The sequence below is a fragment of the Psittacula echo genome (assembly GCF_963264785.1).
Source record: "Psittacula echo genome assembly, chromosome: 1".
NCBI classification, from domain to species: Eukaryota; Metazoa; Chordata; class Aves; order Psittaciformes; family Psittacidae; genus Psittacula; species Psittacula echo.
Window position 1 is genome coordinate 79138404 of NC_137735.1, and position 22523 is coordinate 79160926.

At 36.8% G+C, this 22523-nt stretch overlaps 1 protein-coding gene across 18 annotated transcripts in view; it reads left to right on the top strand.

Annotated features, from left to right (window-relative positions):
• The window catches only part of BLTP1 (bridge-like lipid transfer protein family member 1), a 116399-nt gene that overhangs the window by 92494 nt on the left and 1382 nt on the right, over positions 1 to 22523 (top strand). For 8 of the 18 annotated variants that reach the window (XM_080632918.1, XM_080632930.1, XM_080632929.1 and 5 more), the window contains 23 exons: positions 590 to 699; positions 2127 to 2217; positions 2775 to 2837; positions 4499 to 4743; positions 5338 to 5553; positions 5679 to 5859; positions 7282 to 7474; positions 9697 to 9858; positions 9976 to 10115; positions 11176 to 11377; positions 11800 to 12003; positions 12115 to 12294; positions 13206 to 13343; positions 13711 to 13971; positions 15103 to 15253; positions 15532 to 15689; positions 16208 to 16400; positions 16592 to 16809; positions 17292 to 17543; positions 18114 to 18317; positions 19494 to 19688; positions 20581 to 20715; positions 22137 to 22302. In XM_080632918.1, the coding sequence (XP_080489044.1) occupies positions 590 to 699; positions 2127 to 2217; positions 2775 to 2837; positions 4499 to 4743; positions 5338 to 5553; positions 5679 to 5859; positions 7282 to 7474; positions 9697 to 9858; positions 9976 to 10115; positions 11176 to 11377; positions 11800 to 12003; positions 12115 to 12294; positions 13206 to 13343; positions 13711 to 13971; positions 15103 to 15253; positions 15532 to 15689; positions 16208 to 16400; positions 16592 to 16809; positions 17292 to 17543; positions 18114 to 18317; positions 19494 to 19688; positions 20581 to 20715; positions 22137 to 22302 (4058 nt within the window). Of the gene's footprint in view, positions 1 to 589; positions 700 to 2126; positions 2218 to 2774; positions 2838 to 4498; positions 4744 to 5337; positions 5554 to 5678; positions 5860 to 7281; positions 7475 to 9696; positions 9859 to 9975; positions 10116 to 11175; positions 11378 to 11799; positions 12004 to 12114; positions 12295 to 13205; positions 13344 to 13710; positions 13972 to 15102; positions 15254 to 15531; positions 15690 to 16207; positions 16401 to 16591; positions 16810 to 17291; positions 17544 to 18113; positions 18318 to 19493; positions 19689 to 20580; positions 20716 to 22136; positions 22303 to 22523 lie in introns of those variants that run through there. The other 10 variants (XM_080632933.1, XM_080632925.1, XM_080632927.1 and 7 more) reach the window with 9 other exon arrangements.

The following is a 22523-nucleotide window of genomic DNA, read 5'->3' on the forward strand; positions in this document are numbered from 1 at the left end:
CCTGGCATCTATGCTTGCTATAACCATGTTCTATATGTAAACAAACAGCACATTTGCTGAGTTAAGTGGTATAAAAATAAGATCAAGCTCCCACGCATAGACACTAGAAGAAACTGAACAAAACCCAAGCAGGATTGCTGGTAATCCACAAACATGTGGCTGTTTTCGCAGACCCTGGTAACAAACCTGGCAAAACATGATTTTCAGTGTGTCCTAGAACATGAGCTCCAAGTATGATGCTTCAGTAATAAGAAAAGATCTTTCAATTAGTAATCTGTTTGCAATTCTTTCTGAGGTGCTCTCATGTTATCTCATGTTCTTCTGTTACTGTAGTGGTAGCTAGGAAGGACGTCTGCTGAAGCAGTCAGATTACTAGCTTTGGGTATACATTTCTCCTGGCAACAGCAAATATGAAAACTGAACACGCATCCAGGAGCAAGATGAAGATGCCGGCACATGTGAAAAGAGATGCAGTTTTAAAAAAATCTTTTTACTTTACTGGCACACCTATGTAAAATAGTATTTTAGCTTGCCAAAGTTTTTCCCCTCTGTTCTCAGTTGTTGCATTTAAATATTATTTTTGTTTTAGGCTGCCTCCTTGAAAGACAAATGGGGTCTCAGCTACAAACCCAGCTATAGCCGATCTAAGAGTATTTCAGCATCAGCTAGACCACCTCTGAAGAGAATGGACAGAACAAGGTAAGCTTATGCAGATTTGAGATCTTTGATAGCAACGACAGCCTATGTAACAGAGGAAGCATTAGACTTTGGCTGTAAAAGTCCTTTCACTGTAAGCAGCGGCTATTTGTGGTGGAACTAGATAGGAGGAGGTAACTTTGGAAGACATACATGTTCTAAAAAGCAGCTTTTTCAACAGACTTAGTAGTTTGTCAAATGAGAACTTTCCACTCTGCATCACCTTAGGGTTTTCTAGAGAATTGTGCTTTCAAGTAATACTGAAGTACCGTAAAAAAGGAAAACTGGCATAGTGTGATCAGTTCAATTCCTATGCTTGAATTGCAATTACATGCCTTAAAGGGCTGTTTTAATGAGAAGAAGGAAGGGAGATGCTTTTTTTTTTTTTGTGAATAATAATTTTCTTTTAATCTCTTCATATGCATAATGTGTATTGCTTTTGTTTTATCATGGCTGCTGAGCAAACTGCTGTAGTTGTATTACTGATGCCTCCTAGTGTTTGCTATGGTTTTAGAATACGTGTGTTTGAGTCTATTGCTCCTGCAGATCTATCTGAAGCATTATTATGTATTAAATATGAAATAATTGAAAATTAAAAAGGTTGAGAGGAGTGTTAGAATTCTTTGGGTTTTGTTTTTTTTTCCTCAGAGAAGAAAATCTCAGTAGAAATTTACTTTGAATTTGAATACCTCTGTAGAAGTGAATGGAAATCTTTAAATAATCCAGATGTGAAAGCATCAGACAGCAGATATTCCAGAACAAAACCAGCTTTACAACCACTCTAATGTGCCCTTGAAAAGGAACCTCTCTTCTGAATTAATTAACATTCTTGATAATTAAAGCAAAGCAAGTGTTGAAGACATGAAGGTTCTTATTCAAGATCTGTTAGCTGAAAACAGCCTTCATTTTACCTTTTCACAAAGTTTTCTGAACCAGAAATTGTATGGAAAAGATGATGGGGCTTTTCTGTTGCTCTGTAAGAAACACTAAGTTCTGAAAAACTTAGTGAGTACTTTGGTTGTGAATGTAAAGTGATGTGTATACACTATGAGGCCAAATAATTCAGTTGCATCACAGAATGCATAATCTGGCAGCCTGCTTTATGTCCCATGTGGTAGATCACGTATATCTTATTTTTCTGTAATTTTTGCATGTTGGCTCAGGACTGAAAAACTTGCATAAAGAAATAAGCAGAGATTGGCTAGAGATAGACTACTAGCCAAACAATGTGTAGCCTTCTTTACTTCTCTCCCTCCCTTTTTCCTTTTCATATACCTTAAGGTCTTCAATCATGATTTTATAATTTTTTCCACAACAAAATTTTAATTACTGACTGTATTTTCTTATTGCCTTATATTTCTGTAGTTACATGTTTGCATGAATCCTGTAGTAAAACTTAACAAGCTGTTCCGTTTTCCTCTTGCTTATAGCTCTCGACTAGGAGACAGTGAAGACCTCCCAGATATTCGTGTAGATGCTGCATCTCCTGGGCCAAGAGTAACTTTCAACATACAGGATTCTGTAAGGATTACTTTATATGCCATATAATTGTATTTCCTGTGCCACTTCGTCACAAGTTCATGAGATAGGTATACCTAGGCAGATCTGAATTGCTTGTATGTTTTTGTGTGTCTATTTCTGTTAATGTGGGCCTCAAATAATGGATGGATTTTGGAAGACAGATTTGATTTGATAGAAGACAGATGTGTTTTGGTTTCTTAACACAGAAATCAAATGAATCATTGGATAAAATACTTGGGTTTTTTTGTTTTGGTTGGTTTTTTTTAATAGGCTGACACAGTAGTAATGCAGTTGTTTTGGAATTTTTAACAGAAGTGTGCAAAAAAATTGCATAGTATGTTTGGTGTTTGAATATATTTAGAGTTTTGGAAATAGGTATTAGTTTGCTGTAATCCTACAGGTGTATCTTTCTGTATGTTTGAAATGGATTGTTGAATCGTTGACTTGGTCGCTATGTTTTTTCATTTTGAAAATGTTCCTATTATGTTGGTTTTGCATGGCTGAGATTATTGTTATTGTTTTAATTTATATCTTTTTTCTTTCCACTTCTAATTAAGTTGAATAAAACAGCTTTGGGGATTGCACAACAATCCAGCTGTCCAGGGGAAGGGTATTTTCAGGTATTTTTGAGAAAACAACCAAGTATTCTTTGCCAGAGAACTAATTTATCTCATAGGGAGTTGCTTTTCTATGCTTCATCTCTTTTGCATGCAGCTAAACAGAATGTATATAAAATATGAAAATATTTAACTTTAATTATGTAAAGTAAGCAGAAGAACAGGATTGTGATGAGCTTTCCACGGTGTTTCTACATCCTTGTGTAGACCTAAAACTTGGTAGTTTTTGTAAAATGAATTATTGCAATTTTTGTTTGTATATTTATAAAGACTGATTAACCGTGATGTAAAGTGACGTAAGTCTGGCCTTGAAATGTGGTTTACGAAAGGATTTTAGTGTGCATGCCTTCATCTGTTTACATGGTGTTCCAAGGCTGCAGGCATCAAAACCAGTACAAAATAAGTGCTAGGTAGGAGGACATCCTCTCACACTTCAGCTGCTGTTGGAATTCCTATACTTAATGGAGAGTAAGCTATTTTCAAATAATAGTGAGTATGGAATGTGTCAGAACTTAATATCCAGAGAACAAATGGTAGAGATTTTAAAATGCTTTAAAAAACATGTTTAGCAAAAATAGTGAAGATTTATTTTTCCTTAAAGAAACCCAGAACAACCAAAAAAAATCAAAACAAAACAAAAACCCCACAAACCAAAAAAACGCCAAACAAACCAATAAAACAAAACAAAAACCCCAACAAATGAACAAACAAACAAAAGAAACCTGAATAGATAGTAACATACTTTTTTCCCCTTCCAACTCACCTCACACTCCCAGAAAATAAATTCCTATTTCTGAGAGAGAGATGGAAATAAAACATTTAATATTTTCATTTAAAAGCTATCCTACCTTTTGTTGTTGTTGTTACATATAAGCCTGGTTAGCTTAATTTTTGTTAGCATAGCAAAATGCAATCAAATAATTAGAGGTATCAAATGTTGAATATTAAAAAAATAATCTTACTGACATTATATTGTCAGTTCTTCAGCAGAGCTCTAATCTGAATTTGCAGACAACTGTGTAGCTCTATAGTAACAGTGCATAGGTAGTGCTGGTGTTAAACTAGCACTTCTGGATATTTTTCATAGGCATTTTAAGAAGTTACTGTTTGAAACTTGCTTGTGTGGTGCTCGTGGTGTGCTTTATGTGAAAAATAGGAGGCCCTTTTTGGAAATTTGGCCTGAAGTTCATTTTGTGTTAAAGCATGTGTGCCTGGGACTGCAGCCCAGAACATGTGTGCTGTACATTCTGTGTTAGCATCTTGCATGCACACCTCACTAATACTTCTGGGTGCCTCACCCCTCTACGAGTTTCCTGATGATTTTTGTTGTCTTCTGTTCTTTTCTTTCCAAATATTTTTAAAATTGAAATGAAATGTTTCCATTCTTCTGATTGTGAGAATTGGTCAGATCATGATATGTATTTAGCTAACAGGTTGAGCTCAATCACTAGGCAATGGCAAATGTCTCCTCACCAAGCTTTCACTTACTCTTTTTTGCAATCTGTCTTTCAATTTCTACACCTGCATTCTCTGTACTGTGAGGAACTTGTGAGTAAGAGTTTCTCATAGCACTCTTGCATTTTTATTTCCAGAGCTATCTAATGCATTCTTGATGGAGATGATATCTGTGGAAGTTTAATATCTTTTTGTCTTTTTACAATCAGTTTCCCGAGGAGACAGAAATGGACCTTTTGTCTGTAACTATTGATGGTCCCTCCCATTACTCATCTACTAGTGAAGGCTCATGCTCAGTATTTGGTTCACCCAAAACTCCAGTTGTCTTCTCATCCGGCATTTCCTTCCAGCCTGAAGAAGGACGCCGGGATGACAGCTTATCATCAAGCAGTGAGGACTCTGAGAAGGAGGATGACCATGAGAGAGAGAGGACGTATCTTTATAGGAAACCACCGTAAGTGACGATCCTAAGGAAGAGCACAGAAATTAAGAAAACTCACTTGAAATATTGACTTGAAAGCTACAAAATCTGCTAGTGAGAAAGGAATGAATTTTGCCTGAAGTGTCTATGTGGTAAGCAGGAAAAGTTGTGTTCAGCAGAGGTGACTGAGGAGCTATTCTGATCTGAAAAGAATGCAACAGTGAGAAATTTCAGGGCTTGGAACAGAATAAAAGAACTTGGAAAGTGAGGTTTTTGAGGCATAGGGCAGGTTTTAGAGGGACCAAATGACAGCACAACTTTCAGTGATTATAGCTCCCTAGTACATGTAATAATGTAAATATTTGCAAATATGGAAATGATTATATATCTTTTTGTTCCTTTTTGTGACTCAGAAATTAAAAAAGGCTTAGTTCTTTGTAGTACCCTCTACTAAGAAAGGATACTTAGAAATGCGTGAATGGAAGATGGATCACAGTGTTGCTGTGCATCAGATAAGGCCCTTTTCAGCAAAGCTCTTAAAAGAGTGGATGTAGTCTAAGAATGCCTCCTACCATCTGTTCAGGTAAATCTCATGCTAATGTCTAATCCACAACTGTGCCTGTGCAGGAGTACGTCTCGCAAGAAAGCAACAGGATTCGCTGCTGTCCACCAACTGTTCACTGAGCGCTGGCCAACAACACCTACCAACAGAAGTATGACTGGTACAACCACAGAGAGAAATATTGACTTTGAACTTGATATCAGGGTTGAAATTGATTGTGGAAAATGTGTACTGCACCCTACAATGCTTCAGCAAGAACACGATGACATAAGTTTACGAAGGTAATGTAGTTGATATTACAAATTTGGTTTAGACATGTCTAGTTTTTTTCTCATACTAATACTACTCTTATTAATACTAATGAGTATTAAGCTTGCTTTAATAACATACAGTCTATTTATTTCAGGAGCTATGATCGAAGTTCCAGAAGTTTGGATCAAGAGTCTCCTACGAAAAAGAAGAAATTTCAAACTAATTATGCATCTACTACTCACTTACTTGCTGGCAAGAAAGTGCCATCATCTCTACAGACAAAATCTAGTGATGTGGAAACAACAGTGTTTTATATTCCTGGGGTGGATGTAAAGGTAAAAGGAGTATACACCTTAGCAGGGAAGCACTTGCTCATTCTCTTTGCTCAGATATGACTTCAAAGTAAACACACTGTTACAGTATGTACAGGTTCATGTATACAGAGCACATTGGCAAAATCTTTTTCAGTTATGTAGATGCTGCTGATATAGGAATACTGTAATACTACACTGAAAATTGATAGATGCTTTTACTCTCGTTTTCTTAAGGGCAAAACCCTCCAAAATCTTATATGTACCATCAAAAATAGAACCATGTCAAATGATGCTCCGTAATAAATAGTGTATGTGATACTAGGTAATGAAATCAGTTCCATTAATATTTGGGTGTCTAAAATTAGACATTGGTTTGGTTATTTTCTTCTCTGACAGGTAATTTATATTGTATGCCCGGTTTAAACAAAGGAAGATCTGTTCACTGTTGATAATTCAGGGGAAGGACAGCTTAGCAGTTGGTCCACTAACACATGAATCTCTTTTACTGTGTCTTCTGTGTTGCTTTTTATAGCAGTCAGAGTCTTGGTATAAAAACTGTTGTTTTAGGACACTGTTCTCTCAAACACTGTCAGACTGTTACAATCCTTTTTTTTTTTTTCTCTCTTTTTTTTTTTTTTCTATAGTTGTTTCTGTGTCCTAGTAAGAAAGGGTCTCAACAGAAATGTTCTTGTATTTTGTGATTTGAAATCCTATGGAGTAAGAACAGGGGAAAATAAGTTAGTGCTGCATAGACACTTTAAGGAATTCAGTTGAGGCAGTGCCATAAATGCTTGCCTCTTGAAACAACAATCTGGATTATTTAGCCTTTCAGTGTGGAAGGGCTATGTGTGTCCACTTTGCAGTATTTTAGGCTATATTCAGGGATAAGTTATGCCTTGGGTCCTGCCATTGCTTTTAGTCAAATTTAGGAATAACTAAACATTCTCTATAGCTTTCGTAATTTTTATTGTTAGTGTATTATGCACATAGAGAACGTGTGAACTCTTGGATTTTATTTGCAACTCTCTGGATGCCAGTGTTTAGTAGAGGAGTAGTTTCACTGTGCAGTAAGACAGAAAGCAAGCTATGTAGACAGGAACAAATAGTTGGCAGCACAGGATGTCTATGATATAACAGAGTGAAGAAACAAGCTTTAGTCATTGTTCCTAAATAGTAAATTCCTCTGTTTCTCTGTGTTTCCTTGATATTTTGTTTATAGTTTATGAATTTTATTTTTTTTTTTTTTGTACAAAGGTGTCAGATCCTTTATGTGCACCAGCTTTATCTGTGAAACATGAACTGGAATATAATGTATCTTACAGTAGTATTTTTGTAAACAATGGAAAAGCATATTTTATTTTTTAAGGGAAGGAGTGACAGTAAGCTGCTGTGCAGAAATTGAGCTACTTGTATGAAGTAGATTGATCTTTCTTTGCTTTCCAGTTGCACTACAACTCCAAGACTTTAAAGACTGAATCGCCAAATACTTCTCGAGGATCCTCTTTGCCAAGAACCCTTTCCAAAGAGTCCAAGCTGTATGGTATGAAAGATACTGCCACATCTCCTCCTTTATCTAGCACTATTCACAGCAAGACTAACACCTTACTTCCTCCCCAACCCCCACCCATCCCATCAGGTACTTACAGACAATAACCTTCTAAAACTGCCTTGGATATATGTATCTTCCTTCGTGTAATCTACTGGCTTTAGATCTGTCTGTGCATTACTTGAAGCACTGTATTTATCAAGTCTTAACTTTGGCTGCAGAAACCCGATCCCAGAACCATGAATGCAGTTCATAAAGCTGCATTTTTAGAAATCACTTGCCAAACCAGTCACAGTAATATTTCTGTCACAGTCACCATGTCCCAGTGATGGACTGTCACAGCCTTTTCCGTGTTTCCATCAAACAAAATAATGGTTAATGCTGGAAAGCAAAGTTTAAGTATCTGTATAAAAAGTGAGCGCTGACTGCTTTTTTTCCCTTGGATTATGAAGGGTAAATTCAGATTAATCTTTCCTCCCATACATTCAAAGAATACTTTCAGCTTTTAAGTGCCTTCTACTGCAGAAGTAATGCATAAATTATTGCTTTCTGGATCTGGGTTATTTCTTGAGATACTGAGGCAGCTGTTTAGGTGTATTTGTACTAATCAAATGCCAGAGTAATGTCCTCAGCTGTTGCAGGCCCTTAAATAACCATGCTTTGCAGTACCATGAGTTCCAGTACTGAAAGTTTTGGTTTATCTCAAATGATTCCTGTTTTCGAGCAGGAGTCTGTTGTTGCATCATGTCAGATCTAGAGGTATGTAGATTGCACCTCTGAGACATCCACTCCTCTCTCCTTTGGCATTTGAGTATCACTTTAAAAACAAAGCAAAAAAATTGTCAAAATTTGATAAGCCAGCAAAATTAATAACTGAAAAACATTGTAGGGGTTGTTTTGGGTTTTGTGTTGTTGGTTTTTTGGGTTTTGTTGTTTGGGGTTTGTTGTTTGTTTTGGGTTTTTTTGTTTTGTTTTGTTTTTTAATAAAAAACAGTGGAGATGCTGGGAGAGAAGAGTGAAATGGGGACACCTTTCTAAATTAGCCATGCTGCTGAACCATAAGTTCTTACTCCCTTAAATGTTCATTCTCTTCATGATTACTGAATGTTGCATAATCTTGGTTTATACTACTTCAATTTTGTTCTGTATTTTCCTATCCTCTTTCTAATCTCTGCCTTTGAATTTTTACCATGTCATGTCCAGTTACTGAGTCTTGTTTTTATGTCTGTAAGCTCTACATTTGGCGGGGGGGGGGGGGGGGGAGGGGGGTGTCTTACAGAAATTGCACTTGTATGAGAATATAAAATGTCTCCCAAAACTAGTGATTGTAATTACCGTATTTCTTTATGCACTGTATTTCTATAAATATTTATTAGTTCTGAATTGTTTTGAAACACATTGATATTTTTATTACTTTTTAAATATTACTTTTCCTCTGGAATGGAAACCATCTTGTCTTGTTCTCTTTGGTCTCCGGCAAGTGCAAGATAGGACAATCTAGTCAGAGGCACTAGACAGAATAGTTTGCATCACATAGCCTGAAAATTGAGTTCTTGGGGGCTTTTTTAGCAAGTAAAAGGATTTTTAAGCTCCATTTTAGTAATTTAGTTAATGTTTATATTTTTCTTGGCGAATTTAAAATCAGTATCTTCATTCATTTCTATTCACTTTAAAGCTGTGTTTCATAGAGACAGGAACTGAGCTGGTACTAATACCTTGTGTGCATATTTATATTTTGGTGAGTGTGGATCCAAGTGCTACCCTCTTCCACAGATTTAGAAGACAACAATCTTTTTATTAGTTTATATTCTGGCTAGCTCCAGGCTTTTAAAAATGCAGTTATTCTTTGCATAAATATAGTAGGACTTGTCATTTACAGTTTTAATTTTCAGGTGTATTTTCTCAGTTTCAACTTACAGTCTTCCCAGGCTCATGTATCTGTTTTTCCTAATACCACTTTCTGTTCCAGTCACTGTAGTTACTTTGAATTGTGTATTTGGAGAAGAATGCTTGTCTGATTTTGGTGCTATTTTTCAAAAAGCAAATTGGTAATAATGACAGAAGACTTCTTGGTCAAGAACATAGGCAATGGAATTACAATCAAGCATGACAGACTAACAGTTTTGCACAATTTTTTAAATGAGAACTTAGGGCTTTTTTTTTTTTTTTTTAACTGATCTGATTTATGTCTTTTCAGATGATGATACAGGGAATTAGAGAAAACAGCTATTAGTTATGAAGTATCTTCTAATGTTTACTGTTTACAGTTGAGTGGTATTACATCAGACAAATTTATCTTTTAAATGTTGCAGCCAAAGGGAAAGGAAGTGGTGGAGTGAAAACTGCTAAACTATATGCATGGGTTGCACTCCAGTCATTGCCAGAGGAAATGGTGATTAGCCCATGCTTACTGGACTTTCTAGAGAAAGCTCTTGAAACCATTCCAATTACACCCATTGAAAGGAATTACGCAGGTAAGTTGGGTACTTAAAGTACTTTAAGTACTCTAGCACTCTTTTTCTTCTCTTCTGATGATGATAGGCTGTTCTTCCATTTAAATTCCACTAATGAGTTCTTCTACTTGTTAAAAGCTGTTAGTTCCCAGGATGAAGATATGGGACAGTTCGATATGCAAGATCCCTTAGAGGAGTCCACAACATCATTAGTATCGTCCTCCACATCAGCATATTCATCCTTCCCTGTAGATGTGGTAGTTTATGTACGAGTTCAGGTGAGTGAGGTTTCAACTCAGCATTCAGTATAGTAAGTAACAGTCAGAGTCTTTGAGACAATCCATGCTTCTAAGTTTGCTTTTTAAAAAAAAATAAAATATATTTCAAGTGTCCTTTCTGAGATACTAATGTCTAGTGTGATGATAAACTAGGACTTATTTCAGCGGGAGTTCTGACATATTTTGGTCTCAAGAAGACCAAAGAAATGAGCAACTCTGAGAAGTCACAAAAGTTCTCAGCATTTTTAATTGTTACTTCTTCCCTGTCTCTTCTGGACTTTTTGTGAAAGTATCTTCCATAACTAGTATTTTTATCTACTATTTATAGGTGCAATTACAAAACAAAAATAACAAAGATTTTCTCAGTTTATATGGAAAGCGTAGAAATGTACAGTTATCCTCTACAAGGCAGTATTCATACTGCTTAATATTTGATGTGTCTAGGCTTTTTATATGTGTTAAGAGAGAAAAGTGCTACCACAGAGTGATTCAGAGCACTAGAGCTTGATCTGAATGTTGGCTCAAACAACATTATTGCCTGGTATAAATTTGGTTACGTTCCCATATTGAACAACATATTCTGACAGATGGTGGCAGGTTTTTTTTAAATGCCTATGAAAATTAATCACAACGATCTGTAGCTTCTCTCAGCTTTTACTTGCAAACTCATCTGGCCAAGAATGTACTGAGGGGAGCTGAGCTTTCAGCATCAGCTCAAATGATTCTGCATAGTTCTTGCATGAGAAAAGCTATGAACTGACTTGGGGAGGAGGAAGAAAGGGGGACATACATACATGTCTTCTGCTGCATCCAGGCTTCTTGTGTCTAAGTTTTCAAGAAACTGGTCTAGATAATAGCCCCGGTGTTGGAGGGATTGCCTGCAATTAATGTATCTATCTATATCAACTTGCATACAGTTATCTTAGTAATTCTAAAGCCAGTCTGAAAAGGCTGTAATTTGTTTAGATTTAAATACATAGCACTTTATATGCCAAATTTGGGGTGGTTTTAGCATTTCCTATTTGTTTACTGAATGCTTTGTTTTCTTTCTGTCTTCCAGCCCTCTCAAATCAAGTTCAGTTGCTTGCCGGTGTCAAGAGTTGAATGCATGCTAAAATTGCCTTCTCTGGATCTTGTTTTCTCTTCAAACCGAGGAGAACTGGAAACATTAGGCACAACATACCCATCAGAAAATGTGTCAATTGGTGTCAGTACTTCACAGAGTGGCTCAAAGAATTCAGTTAATAAATCTGGAGCACCAGGTAATATGTGTATGTGAATGTGTATACTATATACAGCTTGTAGCATGAATAAATATAATGTTCTGTTGTCTAAAATTAGAGCAGAAGATAAACTTTTACACATCTTAAGGCTAGGCTTTTATGTATTAGTGAGTTCAGTAGGATTTCTTCATGTATCAGTTTCCTGTAAAAGCTGGCACAGATGCAGTATATTGGAGTTTTTCTTACACTGGTTAAGCAGTTATCTTCTATAACTCTTATAAGCAGTTATCCCTTACAAAAGGTTAGCATCAGTCCATAGAATATTTAAGCTACATTGCTGCTATCAGGGCATAATTTGATATGCATTTGGTCTGTTTAGTATTGCTGTTAACAGTCAGTGTTATTTCACATTTGAAAATGCTTTTGTACTAAAACTAGCTTTTGCCAAAATTTGACTTCAGGTTCCTCACCTGGCCTAGGCAGCCCTCTTGGCAGAACACGGCACAGCAGCAGTCAGTCAGACTTGACTACTTCTAGTAGCAGCTCTTCAGGCCTGAGCTTTACTGCCTGCATGTCTGACTTTTCCCTCTACGTGTTCCATCCATACGGAGCTGGAAAACAAAAATCTGCTGTTACTGTTCTAACACCTGGATCAGGAGCCTTAGGTACAGACAAGTTATTGTTTGCTTAGATGAACACTATTCAAGTTTACCATGGTTTTCTGAACAGAAGATTTGAAAAGGTCACAGATGAAGCTTTTGCCTTTCTGTTTCTAGGTAATGTGGATGAGGAGCCAACTTCGGTCACTGGCCGAAAGGATTCTTTGAGCATTAACCTTGAGTTTGTGAAAGTCAGCCTGTCACGAATAAGACGTTCAGGAGGTTCCTCCTTTTTTGAGAGTCAGTCTGCAAGCAAAGCTACCAGCAAGATAGATACTACATTGATAAACATATCTGGTAAATGCTTGTTTCATTTCAATCTCATCTATTCACCTAATAGAGAACTGCTGTTCCAGTGATAAACTTCACTCTCAGCAGCTTTTGTAGATGTTACATAAGAACTGTCTAACAGGAGCATGTAGTAAAACGTTTGCTCTTTGAGTGAAGTAGGGATTGATACATTAAAGTTGAATGGTACTTGGGGTACCTCTTGGCAGATGCACCTCTTTAGCCTCTTGATTCATTTAATGTAACTAAATGGGCATGATCTCCTAGATCACAAATGTCTTATAGTATTCTTCATTATCTCCTTTTTTTTTTTTTTTTTTTTTTTTAAGTCTGGTATTTGCTGTGTGTTATTATCTTAATTCTGGCTGCACGGCTGTATGTCTAATTTGGTAGTGTAGTTCTATGTTGAGTTACTAGCTGTCAAATTTCACCACTTTGACACCTGGTGCCTGTGAAGCTACAGTCAGAATTGGACTCCTGAATACTCAAGGAGCCTTGAAGTAAAAGGGGGTTTAAAGATGTTTTATTTATTTATTTTCCCCTGTTACACAGGAGATCCTGACTTAATGGGCAAACAGCAGAATGGTTGTGATTAATCTGCCATAAAAGCCCTCAGATGAGGAATCTGAGGTACATATAACGCAAGTAGGACCCAACATCCTAGGTTCCATCTTGCCTTTATGAAGTGTGTTTGTATGTATCTAATACTGGATTTGGACAAATGGCAACATCTCAGAAAAACTATTTTTTCATTTGTCATGGTTTAAGCGCCAAATCAGGACATCATTACAGCAAAGGCTATACTGCTACATGTAAAGAAGTATCTGATGACTGTATTTAACACCTATTAATTACAATTGCTTATCAAAACCTATTAGTACTTAAAGTTTACAGTTGTGTGTCTATGCTTTCTTTTTCAGCTGTCTGTGACATAGGATCTGCTTCTTTTAAATATGATATGCGCCGACTCAGTGAAATTCTAGCCTTTCCAAGGGCTTGGTACAGGAGAAGCATTGCTAGACGGCTTTTCCTGGGTGATCAAACAATAAACCTGCCAGGTAAGATACTGCTTCTTATCATGAAAACCCTCTTTGTACAGTGGATTATAGAAGGAATTTTATAAATATGTATTACTTGTGTATTATTACATATGTGACTACATATAATGTATTATAATTTACTCCACATGCAGTCACTGTAATAAGCTTAATAAAAAACTCTTAGAAAAAAGAAATAGAAGAAAATTTCTGAAATAGGTCATTGAATTAATTGAAGAGCTTATATTAATTAATCCAATTGAAAACCTTCAGTTATGACAAATAATATGTCTTTTGACACTGAGTATTTCTTAGTATATGGGAGAATATTGTTAAACAAAAACAAAATTGCTTTTTCTGCCTTTCATGTGCTGGCTTTTTTTTCTAGTAGCATCGGGTCCTGGAACACCAGATTCAATTGAAGGGGTAAGCCAGCATCTTTCTCCTGAATCATCAAGGAAAGCATACTGTAGAACATGGGAGCAGCCCTGCCAATCTGCTTCATTTACACACATGGCACAGTCACCTAATGTTTTTAATGAACACAATGCAAACAGCAGTATGTCACCTGGAACAGCATCTCACAGCTTAAAGTCTCCAGCTGTAACAAGATCCAGGAGCGTGTCTGACTCTTCAGTGCCTCAGAGGGGTTAGTTGACAATGATTTCTTTAGGGTTTTAAAATATTTCCATCAGTTGTGTGAAAAAACTATGTCATTATTGCTTTGTAGAAAGCAGCCATAATATATTCTTTTCCACTGTGCCTGGGAGTAGAGAGTCAATGGCTTAGAGAAAGAAAAATGGCTGAAATGGATAAATCAAAGTATAGTTTGTTAGTATGCTTCCTGTAAAATTGCAGTTTCTTTTACTAGAGTGGGAATTGTTTAGCTGGATAAGGTGGAGAACTCATCTAAATTTGATTGCATTCTCATTTTCTTGGCTCTCTATCCTCATCCAAGCAATTATAACCCTCTTAGAAGAGGGTCAATATCACAGTTGTGGTCAGTTATCTGGTTTCATCTGAGACTTTGTGCTCATACTAAGAGGTCTAAATAAGTGTAGTCTCCATGTAAGAAATAAAGAAACTTTTACTTTCTTTTACTACAAATGTTACTGTATTGTATCTTAGAGCAGTGTAGCACTGGCTGTGTGGAAGACTTACAGCATTAGATATAGCTAGGAGATGTAGAAGTATGAGACTTATTTTAGTCTAGAAAAAAAGGATGGGTATTTTGTCTATTTAGAATGCAAGCAAGATGTTACATATGAACAGTTTTTAAGGGAAGACACAGTTGGAAAAGGACTTATGGCTGGTAGAGTGGCATTACTGATATGAAATGTAATTTTGCATAGGCTTATAACAGTATTGACAGGGTTTTTGTGAAAAGAGCAAGGAAAACCCTAATACTTTGGAAATTCTGACTTGGCACTTGTGTAGATAACTGCTACCTGAATATTCAAATACTAATAATTCACTTTCTGAATACACTAGTATTTTTAAGGAGCTAAGTAATTTAGAATAGCCTCATGACTACCTGGAAATGAAAAATCATTTCTCTTAAAGATACTAGTTAAAATAAATGTGTAAAATGAGCCATTTCTGTGACAACTAAAGCAATGCATACTACAAATCCTCTAGTTTTAACTTATCCTCAGTAGTAATTTTGTGGAGCTCCTTAAATATGGTGTTAGTCTGTCCTTTTGTAATACGTACAATTGATATATTCTGCCAGTTTTTCCTAGTGTGTGGAATAATTTGTATTTTTAACTTTTTTGTTCAGATACTCTCTCAAAAACATCAACTCCATTTAATAAGTCAAACAAAGCTGGAAGCCAGCAAGGAACGCCATGGGAAACACTGGTCGTATTTGCCATGAACCTAAAACAATTAAATGTTCAAATGAATATGAGCAATGTAATGGGCAATACTACGTAAGTATAAAACAAGATCAAGCATGTTTTAACAGATGGGGGTGTGTGGTGGGAGGTGGTGGGTTTCCCCACAAACTGTTAACTGCCTGTTGTCTTCTAGTTTTACAATCCTAACTTTTTCAGTTTTGAACTGTGAAGCCCCTCATGAATACTTGTAGATGCTTAATCCTGAAGTCACATATTCCTACACCATGTTATTTACCCTTTTCTAGTATATAATTTTTAATTTCTCTTTTGACAGCCTGGAAAATTGTTGTCTGTTTTCATCTCTATTCCAGGTGGACCACCAGTGGTTTGAAAAGCCAGGGTCGTCTCTCTGTGGGTAGTAGCAGAGATCGAGAAATTAGCATGTCTGTTGGCTTGGGAAGATCACAGTTGGACTCCAGAGGAGGAGTTGTTGGAGGTACCATAGATGTTAATACCCTGGAGATGGTGGGTAAGTTGGAAAGCTGCTTGGTATTAACCTATGCTCCAGGCAATAAATATGAAAAACTAAAAAAAAACACACAATACCTTGCTTTGTGAACCTGCTAGTATATAAAACCTCTGGATTTCTACTTGTGCATTCTGACTATGTAACATACCGTGAATTGAAGGGATGGCCTTCTGATCAGGGGCTGATGCAGTCTCATGGTTGCTCTAAAATTCCACTGGTGGTGCAACCCTCCAGCTCCCTTCAGCTGTCTGGGAAAAGGCAACTGAAAGATTTTATGGCATTTCAGCTGCTCCTAGGGTTTTACAAGTGCTTATGGTCTGGGAAATGCAAACCTGGCTTGGAAAGTGGCTTGGTGTTCTGGCACTGCACCAATCATGACCGCTGCCATGCATCTGGAAAAAGCCAGTGCTTTCTCAGCGCCTCTGTATCATGTGGATGCATAAGGGTGGTATCACTGGAAAAACTGTTTTTCTTTTATTTTAATGCTGTATTTCTGTACTGCTTTGATTCTGTTTCAGCTCATATTTCTGAACACCCAAATCAACAGCCCAGTCATAAAATTCAAATTACCATGGGTTCTACTGAAGCACGTGTTGACTACATGGGGTCCAGTATCCTAATGGGAATCTTCAGTAATGCTGATCTGAAACTACAGGATGAATGGAAAATTAATCTATATAATGTTTTGGACTCAAGCATCTCTGATAAAAGGTAATACTGTTTCCTGTGTTTAAAATGTGTAATGTTTGCTAAGGTCAAATTCTGCCTATATATCTTCTGTCCAGTATTGCTAACCAAACATGTAAGCATCTGCTAGAAAACAAAGCATTCATTTGTGGTACTTTTCACTGTCAGTAGGAAGTAGATTAACTGCTAACGCTCTTGTTGGTTTTAATACCTAGTGAGATATTTGTCCATGGGGACTTGAAATGGGATATCTTCCAAGTTATGATTTCAAGATCAACTACACCAGACCTAATAAAAATAGGAATGAAACTCCAGGAGTTCTTTACTCAGCAGTTTGATACAAGCAAGCGAGCGTTGTCCACTTGGGGACCTGTTCCTTATCTCCCTCCCAAGACAATGGCCAACAACTTGGAGAGAAGCTCGCATGAGCAATGTAAGTGGTACAAAAAATAGTGTACTTCCCAAGTAGTATGTTTTAATTGCAAAAATTCCTCTGATTAACTTTATACATGCAAGTATATCTATTTGTCTTGAAATAGCTTCTTTACAGTACATTTTTGCCAGTTTCAAACTATTTCAATACAGCTGAAAGTTTTCAAAGTCTATTTCATAAAAAACCAAACCCCGAATATTTCTAATCTGAGTAGCAGTGGAAGTGTGATGTTATTCTTACTTTCTATTAATCATGAGCTGAAACAGTAATTTGTCAGTTTGCAATGAATCACTGATTTCCAAGTATGCTCATTCAGGTACTCTTAAGCTACAAACACTTTAGGTCACAAAGATGAAGCAGTGTCAATGAAATAGATTAGAAAATATCACTCATAATTCCATGTTTTATTAAAAATACAAATACGGCATCTATCTTTTCTGCATCTTCTCTCTTTCCTAAAGTTCTTGCTGTTTATTTTCTAGTGTTGGATGCAGCCCATCATCGCCATTGGCCAGGAGTTCTGAAAGTGGTATCGGGGTGCCATATATCCTTATTTCAGATGCCGTTGCCAGAAGATGGAATGCAATTTGGAGGATCCATGAGCCTTCATGGAAACCATATGACTCTGGCTTGTTTTCATGGACCCAACTTCCGCTCAAAATCGTGGGCCTTATTTCACCTGGAAGAACCCAATATTGCATTTTGGACAGAAGCCCAGAAAGTTTGGGAAGATGGTAATTGAAACCATTTCCTCACTTCTCTAAATTTCTTTAAGAGATTTTTAAGAATGAATTGATGTATTAATAATGAAATGTAAGAAGAAATCAAAGAAGAACTTATTTTCTTTAAGTCTGAATCAAGATTATTTCCCCAAAATATACCATGTACCTAAAGTAATAATCTATTCCCTCTCCATCTTTACCACAGTTTGCTTTATCTCTGGAATAATGCAAAATATGTTTTCAAATGCAATAGATATGTCCTGATAACACGGCTACAAAGTGGACTGTCTGCCTTGTTAATTACATGTCTGTGTTCATGTAGTCCCGTGTTTCTGTATGATGAATTTTGATGGCCTTATATTAAGAAGGTTTTACTCTCTGTGGCTGCTGAGGATTTAATTTTTCTGTTGTTTGCTAGCTTTATATCAGTCCCTAATGGCACTGGTGTACTTATTATTCATGTTAAATACCTGTGCGACGAGAGCAGAGAGAGAGGAAAAATCATGCTACCCCATACCAGCCTGTTTTTTCAGTATTTCTTTTTCTCTCTTTCATGCCATGCTGCCCACACCTTCAATGCAGGTACTAGTGAACACTCCACTTATATTGTGCAAACTCTGGACTTTCATTTGGGCCATAACACTATGGTCACCAAACCGTGTGGAGCCCTCGAAAGCCCGATGGCGACAATCACAAAGATAACACGGCGCCGCCATGAAAACCCCCCACATGGAGTTGCCAGTGTGAAGGAATGGTTCAATTACGTTACAGCCACAAGGAATGAAGGTTAGATCCATGTTCATTAAGTCTGGGGATTGGTCTGCTTGCCAGGCAGTACAGATGGTGCTGTTTAAAAGCTGATAAATTTCAAGTGGGCTGTAGAGAGAAGGGAATTTGAACTAATGGAAGTGGTTTCTCCTTGAGAATGTTATGGTGAACTGTGGATTAAGAAGCATAGCAATATGCTGAACAGCTGAAGCGTTACTGAGCAATGTCCTTTTTCAAACTGTGCAGAAATGACAAATGTTCTGTTAAGTGTACAGGACATTATGTAGCTGGCATTGCAGTAATACTAGCCATCTTTGACTATATGCAAAAAGTTGCTATTTCATTCACAAACTATAGAATCAGTAGATCGTAGCAACACAGTTTCTGTGAAAGGATGAATAGCAGAATGGAAAATATAGTGAGAAATGAGCAGGGATAGCTCCTTGAAAAATAAAAATTGAAGTGATTGATATACAAATATTTATCCCTTTTGAAGGACACAACGGGAGATAGTGATTGAAGTTCACAAGTAGAGGCACTGTCTGTGAGTTCTTTTTATGTAGCCCTGTTTTTACTGCATCTGGAGCATTTAACTATATAAACAACAACTTGTCATTATTTGACCTTTTGTAGCCATGCTTTTGAGAGCAGGATAAAGGATATAATCTTCTTAATAATCATACACCAGCTTTTTTTTGCATTGAAGCATTAACTTTTCTTCGCTTTTTTGTCTTGTCAGAATTTTAAAAACTGAAAACTAATTTAAATGATGTTGCATGTGTACTATGGTAAATGTCTTGTGACAAAGTTGGATTCCTGGTCAACAACGATTTCTGACAGCAATGCTGCCTCAGTGAATTTAGGGGTCACTTGTATTAATCAGAAACACCTTTGTTTTAAGTACTACTGTATTTTCAAACACAAAGGGCACATTTTGAACCCATACATTCTGTATCTCACTTAACTGAAAGCTCATTAGGAGAACAGTTGTGACAGGGTGGTTAGGTGAATGAAACTTGGACTTAAAGGACCTAGGATTCTTAGAAGTGCTTAGATATTACGGTACTGGCACTTATTTCTTTCCCCTTTCTTCTTATGAGATGTATTTTATGAAAATTTCTCACCCTCTGTGCTGACAAGAACCTTTTATAGATAAAGACTACTGAATTCAGGCATTTCCTGTTGTCCATTTAGAGCTAAACCTGCTGCGAAATGTTGATGCGAACAATCCAGAGAGCAGCACGACCGTGAAAAGCTCAAGCTTGCTAAGTGGATTCAGAGGTGGCTCCAGTTACAACCATGAAACTGAAACCATCTTTGCACTGCCAAGGATGCAGTTGGATTTTAAATCTATTCATGTTCAAGAGCCCCAAGAGCCTTCATTACAAGGTGAAGTAAATATAACTTGGTTTTTTCTTGATCTAGCTATGTTTCATAAATAACGTGTTACATACAAAGCTATTCTGTTGATAAAACAAGAGGATTTAATCTGAGAATTACTGCAGATTTGCAAGAAATGATAACATTTCGTAATAAAATGTGGAGGAAACTGTGTTGAGAAAGCAAAGATCTAGTCCAGAGACCAGTCACTATAGAAAAAACTTACCAAAAGAAATTAATATTTCATATAGGTTGGCTGCTTTTAGGAGGCTAGTTTTCTTATTTTTATTAAAATGTTAAAAAGGAGAGCCCTTCTGAAAAAGGGACTATGAGATGGGAACTGAAATTTTATGCTCTTGTTTTCAAAATACTCAGATTGCAATTGGAACTGGCAAGAAATAAGACTTCTGAAGATATAAGGCATTAACGTACATGTTTATCTTCGCTGAGCTGTGGTTTTACTCCATACCTGATCCTGCCTAATACTGCTAGATAAGCCAGCCTGTTGGGGTTTGGTTAACTGTTTTTTTTAATAGCTGAACTAGTAAAATCTGCTATCAGCTTTTCTTACTAAATTGTGCATTGATAGCATAGCACAAGCTAGTAATAGTGCTCTAGGTTGGCTTTCCATGTTGAGGGTGATCAAGGTTGCTACATCACAATATGTCTTTATTTTCAGCATAGTTTATAAACTATCAGAAGTTCTTTGGATTGGAAAACTGTTTCAAAAACGCTGAGGCTGCTAAACACAGATACTAATTCTGCTCCTTCCTCTCTTTTGAGTCTCTGGTTCAGTAACAGCAATGTAGTTTTTCAAATTATTTGTATTAAAAATCTGTGTACTTTTATGTATACTGTATGTGCTTACAAGTGTATTAATACTATTTTTATCTGGCTGTAGATACAAGTGTTAAACCAAAGGTGGAATGCAGTGTGGTAACTGAATTTACAGACCATATCTGTGTAACGATGGATGCTGAGTTGATTATGTTTCTGCATGACTTGGTGTCTGCTTATCTAAAAGAAAAAGAAAAAGGTAAGTTGCTGTTTATTGAGGCAACACTTGTCTGACAGCCTGCAGTTTTCAGACTATTTGCTAGTAAATATATTCATACTTTTTAATAAAGGTTTGGTTCGGGAAATACTTGAGCTTATTTTAAGTCATCCCCTGTAGGACTGGAAGCAGAGTAGTTGCATACAAGCTTACAAACATGTTGACATGCCACCACTGCACAGAAAGCTGTACTAATATCTCTGTGTGGGACTGTGTACCTACACTGTGTAGGTACAGCAGGTTGTTAAAAAACAAATTGACCACCTCCAGTGCAGCACCTATGTGCAATATCCTGCAGAGAACAGACATGCTCCTGGATTTCTCCTCCTCTGCTACTGATGAGCTTGTGCTAGTTACTCTTAAGTCATAATCTTGCTCCTATTTTGACACTTGGTGTGTAATTTAATTTTCTTTTGTAAATGATACATGCAGATTAAAACTGGTTTGGGATGCTACGTTGCTTTTATTGCAGTTCTTTCATCAATGGAGCTTCTTCCCAGACATGCATTTTTCTGACTTCAGAAATGCTCACCACTGTAGTGAAAGTCACCTGTTTTGCTGTGTGAGATTCTGTTGTACATAGTCGTTTGCATTTATTACTGAATTGTATGGAAAGTGTAACATTTGTTAGTGTGATGTAACATGATGTATAAATGTAACACATAATGTAGAACACATTAATTTGAGTATTTTGAAGGGGTTTTTTCCTAACTAAGCATGTAAGAGCCTTTTTACATGTAATTGTGTACAACAGAGCTAGGAGTGCTTCCTAAAAGCATTTTCAAGTGTCTAACAGGTGCAGAAGCTAAAAGGGAAGATAAGTATTTTTGGTGGAAATTTGTTCAAAAAAAATTGTTTTCAATCAAAATTTCATCCAAATTCATAGATTTGGTTTTATTTTATAAAATATGTTCTTTGAAGGAGAAGGAGCTGCTGTTGTTTTTCTGTATCCCAGGACTTAAACTCAAGTAAGAGCTGAGTTCAGGTGCCTTTGATGCCTTTGGACAAAGATTTAGCTTAACTATTCCCCCGCCTCCTCCTCCTCCTCAGAGACTACTCTGTTATCTAAAAAAAGACATTCTAAACTAGGAGCATGTCTGAATTTTGCTTATGGAATCTAATATGTTGCATTGAATGCCATGATGAATTTGAAGGAAAGCCCTGTTATATGGATGCTTCAGGCTGGCAGAGAGGAGCAAGAACCCACATTCGTGTTACCCTGTGTCTGTTAGAGTTTTTTCTTACCAGCACTTGGTCCAAACCAGAACTGATAGTCAGAAATTCTGTAAAACTGAGCCACAAGGTGGTTCTCACTTTGTTTTATTTAAATGATGTACAAAGAGTATTCAAGTGAGATGCTTGTGACTGACTGGTGTGGGGTTTTTCCTCTCTCCATTTTGCAGCAATCTTTCCTCCTCGCATTTTGGCCGCTCGTCCAGGACAAAAAAACTCTGTTGGTGTTCTTGAGGACAGCTCCAATGACAAGGAGGCAGAGGAAAGCATTACTTACACTACAGTCGACTGGAGAGAATTTATGTGCAATACTTGGCATTTGGAACCCACGCTCAGGTAACAAGGCATATCTGCAATCACTTTGTGCATTTTCTCTGTGGGCTTTGTTGTGCAAACAAGAAGTGTTTCCAAGTTGATGTTGTTCAGCTCCAAAAAGGATTAAACGTGAAGATGCTGTTATAGATTTGCCTTTGGCTATTACTGCTGCTATGAAACATTCCTGCTCTGAGACATGAGAAAAGCTGGATAACACCATTATCTATTATGCCAGTTAACTT